At 42.0% G+C, this 9,232-nt stretch overlaps 1 protein-coding gene across 1 annotated transcript in view; it reads left to right on the top strand.

Moving 5' to 3' along the window:
• The first annotated feature begins 1,258 nt into the window (after window positions 1-1,258).
• RYR3 (ryanodine receptor 3) overlaps window positions 1,259-9,232 on the top strand; it is a 361,766-nt gene continuing 353,792 nt past the window's right edge. The window contains exons 1-2 of the mRNA XM_060002247.1: window positions 1,259-1,405; window positions 2,140-2,298. Of these exons, the coding sequence (XP_059858230.1) occupies window positions 1,259-1,405; window positions 2,140-2,298 (306 nt within the window). The remainder of the gene's footprint in view (window positions 1,406-2,139; window positions 2,299-9,232) is intronic.

The raw sequence follows: 9,232 nt of genomic DNA, 5'->3' as shown, positions 1-9,232 counted from the left end.
TGTGAGGTTGTGAGTTATAGCACAGGTCAATTTCAAAAGACAAAGATCCCGAGGCAGCTAGTGCAAGGTGGTTTGGGCACTTTGGGGTGGAAAGAGCATGGGAAAGGAGATCATGGAAAGGGATTCTCTAAGACACATATTGGAAAGAAAACCCCGTCGACTTTCACTAGTTCGTGAAAAGTCTGGTCCATAGAACCACTCATGTGATTTCCAGATTTTCCTGTTTTCACTGGGGCGTGGTGCGTAGGTGGGAGATATTTAGATATTTCTCAACAGGGGTCCTCTTGACTTTTTGGATAGGTAAATTATGTGTTATGAGGACTGCCTCTATGCAGTACAGACCATTGAACGCCCACGGCCACTGTTTTGTAGCACTCTTCCATCAACTCAGAGTACTCCCCCACGGCCTGTGCCCCTTAGGGAGGATGGTGTCACCGCTGGTTGCTGTGGGATCTGGGGGAGACTGCCCCGCGGGGAAAAACTTCATCCTTGTCAGAGATTTCCCTGAGCCCACATGTTGAGAATAGTGGTATTCTGGAGTTTTCTTCTGTCTCAGTTCGAACGAAGACTGAATTCTGGCTTCACTAGATGCAGAGGCTTGAATTTATTACTGACTCAATTTAGTGATGAACAGTGACATTTCAGTGCTAGTGAAAGTGTGGAGCTTTTTTAAATTCCCTCAGTCTGCACCTCGTATGTCTGTGGTTTGTGGCTTCTCGAATTTCCCTGCTGCCCCTAGCCAATCCCTGGGCACCTACAGCCATCTTTCTGGGGGTTGGTTCTATTGACTCTCTTCATGTTCCCACCAAGTAGAGGATTTCATTTTTCCACATGACCACATAGGCTGTAGACACAGGTGAAGAAAACCCGTGCCCATTTAGTATGCCTTTCCAATACTCCAGGACAGACACTAACACCGGGGACAGGGGAGTGAGACGGGGAAAAGGACAGCCATTGCTAAGGAGAAAGCTCACCTGGTGCTTCTCTGGTTACTCCTTTTTTTTTTTTTTTTTAACATCTTTATTGGGGTATAATTGCTTTACAATGGTGTGTTGGTTTCTGCTTTATAACAAAGTGAATCAGTTATACATATGTTCCCATATCTCTTCCCTCTTGCATCTCCCTCCCTCCCACCCTCCCTATCCCACCCCTCCAGGCTGTCACAAAGCACCGAGCTGATATCCCTGTGCTATGCAGCTGCTTCCCACTAGCTATCTACCTTATGTTTTGTAGTGTATATATGTCCATTAACTTCACCATGCCTGGAAATCTTTTTGATGTTTGCAACCCAAAGTCAGGCGGTAGCCGAGAGAGAGCATGTGGACTGACAGGTGGGAGGAGTAAGGAGGGAGTGGTTGGTAAGGAGAAGGTTTTCCTCTCCGCCTCAGGCAGGGTTGAGCACGAGGTGAGCATATTAGTGTAAATGGAGGTCAGCCTCATTTCTGGACCATCAACCAGAGGAATGCCATTCAAACAAGGTGTCTGCAGTTGGAGGAGGGCTGCTTTTGAGACTGATGCCTCCTTGGGAATCCAGAGTGGCTCCCCTACTTGGCCTTCAGCATCTCCTTCCAGCCTGGCTCCTCCAGGTTTCTTTCTGTCTTCCTTTCCCATATGTTTGACACCCATCTGCTGCCTCTCTCCACAGCCTCCTCTGTCACCTCCGGCAGGTGCGTTATCACTGCATGCACCCCCTCCCCCCCGACAAAACACATCTCTTCTCTCCCTGACATAAAATGGACTTTCCCTCCACAACTCCCACCTCCTTCAGATCTCTGCTGTTGTCTCTGTCTCCCTCCATCTCACCTCATTGTTTCATTGTTTCTTTGGAGAGATCGCTTAGGTTTACTTTCATGTTCACTCAAGTGTTGAAACCAACTGCTGGCTTGGATGGTGGGCAGTTTGTACATTTCACAAGTGAGGCTCACGCGGTGTATTTAAGTAGTACCTCTGTTCCATGTACTTGCTCTCTCTGACGCCACCCCAGATTTGAGGAGAGTCCTAACTCAAGGGAGGAGCTCGGTGGTGCCACGAGAAGAACGAAGTCTCCTTTATCTAATAATCAAAGACATGTGCCCCTCAGTGCACCTGGTAAAGGCACAGCGAGGTGCCCTGGGGGCTTGGCTCTGCGTGGGGATGTAGCCCCCTCCCTGCTCACGTGGGTCTCTGTTCCCCTGGCAGGAAGATGAAGTGGTCCTCCAGTGCATCGCCAACATTCACAAGGAACAGAGGAAGTTCTGCCTGGCAGCTGAGGGACTTGGGAATCGCCTGTGCTTCTTGGAACCCACTTCAGAAGCCAAGGTGAGGTTGACTGTCTGCCCTGCACCTTCCCGTTTGGCACCCCGAAGTCGTCTAGGGGATGGGACTGCTGGGATATGGTGGTGAGGGTGATAAGGATGGTGAGGAAGAAATCTGAAAGGACACATTTATTTTTAAAATGGGAAGCAGATCAGAACACTGTCTTTCAGTGTTCAGCAGGGCACGGAGGATGCCTTGAGGTCATTGTCAGTCTTCACGGAGGAGGTTCTTTTAGTACCTCCAGCGCACCTTCCTTCTTGTTAATTCCTAGAAATCTGAGTGCGTGTTCTGTACTCCCAGCTATCGTTTTATTGCTACAGGGACTCATATCCTTGGACCTGTGTTGCACAGCAAGCTCATCACTTTCAGCTGTGACTGTGCTGAGATTGTTGTAACTGCCTGCTGTGCCCTGGGGGCAGAGAGGAATGTTTGCTCTGGTTCCCACCTGCGGGGTGGCATGTAACATCATCTCTCCTCAGCCAAACTTGGTTTCCTGCATTTTCAGTTGCTTTCTGCTTTTCCTGAACTGTATGTCAGATGGATCTGTGTGCCCAGTGTTCTCACAGTACTTTGTAGTCCTGGAAAGACCTTTATATCAGTCAGGGTTTTCCAGAGAAACAGAACCAATAGGATCTCTCCGTTTTTCTAGATAGGTGGGTGGATGGATGGGTGGATGGATGGATGGATGGGTGGATGGATGGGTGGGTGGATGGATGGATGGGTGGATGGATGGGTGGGTGGATGGGTGGGTGGATGGATGGGTGGATGGATGGGTGGATGGATGGATGGATGGATGGGTGGATGGATGGATGGATGGATATATATGGATTTATTTTAAGGAACTGGATCATGCAATTAGGGAGGCTGGCAAGTCTGAAATCAGTAGGTTCAGATCAACTGGAAACTCAGGAATTAATGCTGTCTTAAGGCAGATTTTTTTTCTCCTCCAAGAAACCTCAGTTTTTATTCTTACAGCTTTCAACTGATTGGGGGAGGCCCACCCACATTATCAAGGGTAATCCCCTTTAAAGTTGACTAATTGCAGATGTTAATTACATCTACAAAATGCCTTCACATCAAAACCTAGATCGGTGTTTGATTAAATAACCGAGTACTGTAGTCTAGCCAAGTCGGCGCACAATTAACCATCACCCCTCCACGCTCAGTTTTTCTTACAGAATCTTTTTAAATTTTAAATCAGAAGATGGTTACATTTTCCAGTGAGCCCACCTGATTGATATGTCATTTCTCCATGTGAACATACACAACACAGGCACACATGCAGAGTCTGTGCTCATCGTAGCGCAGCAGATGTGCACCGTGATGGCTGTGTCTCCCAGAAGCCCTCTCTTCTCCCTCACCCTGCTCCCTCCCGTGTAGGTCACTGATCCACAAGCACAGACATATGTATGTCAGTGGCATGTAGGACAGGGTCACGTTCAAATGAATGCCAGAGCAAAGAGACAAGGAAGATTTTTATCTTTTTAAAGGTCTTAGGCTTGATTTCCCTGAAGCCTTTTCTCATTTACTTTTGTTCTTAGCTAGGTTTTTTTCTTTTCATTCCCAGCAGTCCGGGATAATAGGAAGCTCATTAGATTATAAGTCAAGCAGTTAATTCTCAGCCATTAGCTCATCATGTGACCATGAGCAAGTCGCTCAGTCTTGTTTTCAGCTTTCTCACCTGCCGGAGAAGATGCAGCCTGGTGCAGTAGAAAGAGCATGGGCCTGAATTAGAAACCCATGGTACCATTTTCTAGTCATCCACTGAGTGGGTCATAGGACGTTGGTTTGGGGCACAGCTCTGGAACCGGACTAGCAAGAGTTGGAATCCTGTCTCCACCACTCACCAGCTAAGCCAGGGCCTTGAGCAAGGTATCTCACCTTTCTGAACTTAGTTTTCCCCTCTGCCTAGTGGGAATTTAATAGGACCTACCTAATAAGGTCGTTATTAGGATTAAACGAATGAATACGTGTGAACCACCTAGCACATTGTAAACTCTATTTAACCACTGGCTATTGTGATTTACTCTTACCTAGACCAGATTACCTAAAACAAATTAAAGAGAGCTGTATATCATAATCTAAGAATTCTTTGTATCTCACAGGTGTAAAAATAATAAACTACAGCACTCATAAATACATTAGGGTTAAGACGAATCCTTCCTAACCCCTGCTTGACTAAGTGATTGTCCTTATTTTAATTTTTCATTTTAAATGTAAAACAAGATAACACGACTGAAGAATTTTTAAACAAAATAGAATGGGTCATCTATAACTGTATTCCCTTGTCACAACTGTTTTCATTTTTGTTCTGCACTCTGGCCTTTGTCCACGTGTACCCATATATTTTCAAAGTCGTACTCATAGTAGATATTCAGACATTCCGCTTTTTTTCTTTCATGTTTCAGTCAGTTCCATATTGCTATGTAGCCCTCGTGGTTATTTAAAAAAAAAAAATCATGTATGTGGTTTTGTTGGTTTACTGTTGCTTCCTGGAGTAATGTCCCGGAGAAGAATTAATGATATCAGAAGGATAAACAATATTAAACTACTTTCTTAAAAGGAGATACCAGTTGTTACAGTTAGCACACCCACTATCATGTGAGTGTCTCTCTTTTATATACAGTATGAAGAAAATGTCCCATGAGGGCTTCTTACAGAAAAACAGGGTAAAGTTCCTGGAAAGGATAGAGTAGGTCTTCAGAATTTCCCGTCACCACTCCTGAGAGCAGCCTGCTAGATGAGCCCATTTTCTGTGGCTTCAGGCTTTCCTACAACCAGCTCCAACTATCGCACACACCTCTTCTGGCCTGTCCCCTCCCTTTTCAGTAGATACTTCTCCTAATTCTCTACCATCAGATTTCACAACCAGCTGTGCCATTCTTAGGCTTTTGGAAACTAATATAAGCCATGCAATGAGGTGAGAAGGCGTGTGTATTCCCAAGGCTGGCACTGGGCATGAGACACAGATCTCAAATGTCACTCTTATCAGCTGGCTAGAGCCAAATGGTGACCTTGGGCATTCCCAGTCAAGGGTATTTCAAGCTAGTTGAGGCTCAGAGAGAGAAAACTGAGATGAACTCTAGGGAGAAGAAAGACCTCAGAGAAAGAACAGTTGAGATAAGGTACTTAAAAGAGATTCTCAGTATATGAGCCCTGAGAAAAAGAGGTCATATTGAAGCAAGGAGTGAGAGGGCAGAAGAATAAGAAGCAGAAGTATAAGAATGTGAACACTTGCTATAGACCTGGAGACTGTTGAGCACTTGGGAGAGTTCTTGTGACTTTGATTCCTATTTGTCATGGCCCACCCTTCTCTGAAGGCCCCTTAAACTGCAGATATTAGTTCATGAAAGCACCCTTATTCAGCTTTCCATTCTAATGAGCACAGCTTGGGGAGTTAAAAGGTATTTTGTTTTGTAGGGAAGACTCAGGGTTAAAACCAGAGACCAGGAAACATCGAGGGGAAGTGTTGCTTCTCTATTTTATCAGTAGCAGCAAATGTTTATTGACTGTCATTTTTAAGTGGAAAATGTGTTCCCAGGAATCAGGAATTTACTACTTTTCCTCTGGTTCTTATTATATCTCATCTATGATGTATCTGCAGTGTCCACAAGCGGGTTGTCTTTGGTTCAACTTCACATCCAGACTCATAAGATGCTGATAGACCCCAGTCTGCTCAGTAGGACAGGGACCACAGCTTGCCTGCTGGGAAGTGTTAGGCACTCCTGCGGGAATCCTTGCAGCCATCCAGGGGCTGCCTTCCGAATCCCCACCCCAAATGACAGCTCAAGTTCAAAGAGACAAGGTCCACATCAGGCAGGTGTGGAGTCATGGCTTAAAAGCCATGGCTTAAAAGCTTCATGGACCCCAGGAGCCGGTGTATCTTGTAACAACTCCATAGACGTAGCTTTTGAGATGCCCATGAAGGACCACCACCACTACAAGTGTCATCGTACTTGGGGAAATCACAAATATAGGACTCTCCATGAGGTACTGGTGGTCTTTCCAGTCCAGAGACAGGCTACCAATCTGGGATCATTTTTACCCTAAGTAATGTTCCCTAGTAACATAATTAACATATCAGTTTTATCAAGTTGTCCCAAGAACAAAACTGGACAATTAACCGAAGGTCAGATTCTCATGCCGAAAGAGAAAATTTCATAAGCCTTATCCCATAGGAGTCTTCACTGATGACCATTACGTAACTACTGCAGCCCAACACCTTTCCAAATCCTGACTTCCACCTTCCTTAATTGTATTGTAGATCATCAAAAAGGAGGAAAAATATGGGAACTTTTTGTTTAAAATCAGTTGCAACAGACTGAGGTTTGTTTGTTTCACTGATTTTAATGACAATGAAACTGCGATTGATGAAGTGAAACAACTTACTCTAGTACCCTTCAAAAGCCAGTGTCACATCTAAAGCCTTTGGGCTCTAGTGTCTCAGAAAAAAGTTCTACCTCTGTCAGGGAACATTGTGTCTTACTGATCATGGTTTATTCAAAGTGAAAAATCCAGTTTCATATCTAATTTTCAAACTGAACATTTTCAGGGTAAATTTTATTCCTATTGTTTTCACCTCGTCTTTTGAAAACTGAAAAATAGTCTGCTCTGGTTTCTGAAAACTTGTATAGGTTCTCAAGACCCAGAATTAAACATTTGCGATTGTGCAAACATCATTATGTCAATGACATGAATTAGGATAGAATTCTTGGCTAAAAAACCCTTATTTTCTGTTGCTTTTATTATCTTCAGCTCAGAAAGATTTACTGTTTATTCCTAAAAAACTAGGCCTATGCTAATTTACAGACAGGCTCAACCTGACGTTGTATACCCTTTTTTGAACTTCTGATTGTTACTTTAGTGTGTAGTATTCTCTATGGACTTGAGATCTTATGAAAGGCCAAACTATTATAAAACTTACTTCAAAAAATTCCCTTGTCTTACAATATAAAGAGACTTACACATTAATATAAAGAGACTTAACACATCTTTTTGGTTTTTTAACAGTTATCAAGCATCATATGCCGCGGTGCTTACATCCTTTCTTTCATTTAATCTTTACAACCCTATGGAGCAAATATTATTCTCATTTACAGAAAAAGGAAGATAGAACAATTGAGACAAAGTTAGATGACTTCCTGAAGATGATTCATTACAAACTCGAATCACTGTCTAATTTCTATAATGCTCATCAATAAAGAGTATTATGACTCTAACTTATTTAATTATAAAGAAGCCATATTTCTTCAAGTGGTTAGATTTTAAGAATACCTGGGCAGATCTCCACACGCCTCCCACAACCTTCCTTCATGTGTGCTCTGAATGCCTGACATTCCAAAGTTAGAAATATGTATTTTGCCTAAATCAAACAATCTATTAAAATGCAGATGCTCTCAACACATGAAGCAATATTAAAATTTTTATAGCTAATTTTTTACAATATAAAGATTATCATATTTTTTCCTAGAAAGTAAGTTTATAAAGGGGTGATAAGGCAGATTACTAAGTGCCTCAGTATTGAGATATAAGGCACAGAAACACTGTAAATGGGGTAGTGGAGGGGTGATCAAAACATCCATTGCATTGCAGTAGGATGGTTTACTTGTCTTTTCTCCTGCCCTCCACCATTCTGTGATCACTAAAGTCACAGACTATATAGGCATACCTTAGAGATATTGCAGGTTTGGGTCCAGACCACTTCAATAAAGCAAATATCGCAAAAAAGTGAGTCACACGAAATTTTGGTTTCCCAGTGAGTTTAAAAGTTATGTTTACACTATAATGTAGTGTATTAGGGGTGTAATAGCGTTATGTCCAAAAGTAACAATGTACATAACTTAATTTAAAAATATTGCTAAAAAAATGCTAACCGTTACCTAAGCCTTCAGCCAGTCGTAGTAGTAACTCAAAGATCACTGATCACAGCTCACCACTACAAGTATAATAATGAAAAAGTTTGAAATATTGTGAGAATTACCAAAATGTGACACAGAGATGCAAAGTGAGCAAATGTTGTTGGGAAAATGGTGCCGATAGATTTGCTCAACATAGGGTGGCCACTGACCTTCAATTTGAAAATAAAGCAATATTTGCAAATCACAATAAAGTGAAACATAAAAAAAAAAAACTATGCTTGTATAGTATAGCAGTTAAGAAGCACAGCCGTGGAGCTAGAATTTCTGGGCTGGTAATTTTGGCTTCACTGCCTAATAGCTTTATGACCATGGTTCAAATGACTTCTCTCTCTTTGCCCCAGTTTCTTCATCTTTAAAAATGTTCCCATCTCATAGGATTATCATGAAGATTTAATAACAATGGTTTATAATTGTAAAGTACTTACATAGGGCCTGACACATCCAAAGTGCTATTTAAGCAATAGCATTTATTATCCCCAGAAGAGGGTCAGACACACATTAGGTCCTCAGGAACTGTTGCTTTATTCAGTTAAGTTACCCATGTACTGAATTAATTAATTAAAAGGCCTGGATTTGAGGATCAGCAGGACATTTGTGACCTTAAAAGTGACATATAAAGGAGAGTCAGAGAGAGTAAGTTAGATAAAAAGGATTAAGCAATAAGCGAATGGTTTTAAAAAGTAAGATGAATTAGTGGGATGTAGATTTTTATGTTACTGATTTCTAATTTAATTTTAATATGGTCAAAGAACATACTCTGTATGATTTCAATCCTTTGCAATTTATTGGGACTTGTTTTTCAGCCCAGCATATGGTATATCTTGAAGAATGTTCCATATGTACTTAAAAAAGCTGCATTCTGTAGTTGTTGAATGTAGTGTTTTATGAATGTCAAGATGAATATTCTTACTAAATTGTATCTACTTATTCTGTCAATTACTGAGAGATGTTAAAAACTGAAGATTTGCCTGTGTCTTTCGTTAGTTCTGTCAGTTTTGTTATGTGTATTTTAAAACTCT

The sequence above is a fragment of the Delphinus delphis genome, chromosome 2 (assembly GCF_949987515.2).
Source record: "Delphinus delphis chromosome 2, mDelDel1.2, whole genome shotgun sequence".
Lineage (NCBI taxonomy): Eukaryota > Metazoa > Chordata > Mammalia > Artiodactyla > Delphinidae > Delphinus > Delphinus delphis.
Note: the sequence above shows the minus strand (reverse complement) of the source record. Positions and strands in the feature narration are given on the sequence as shown.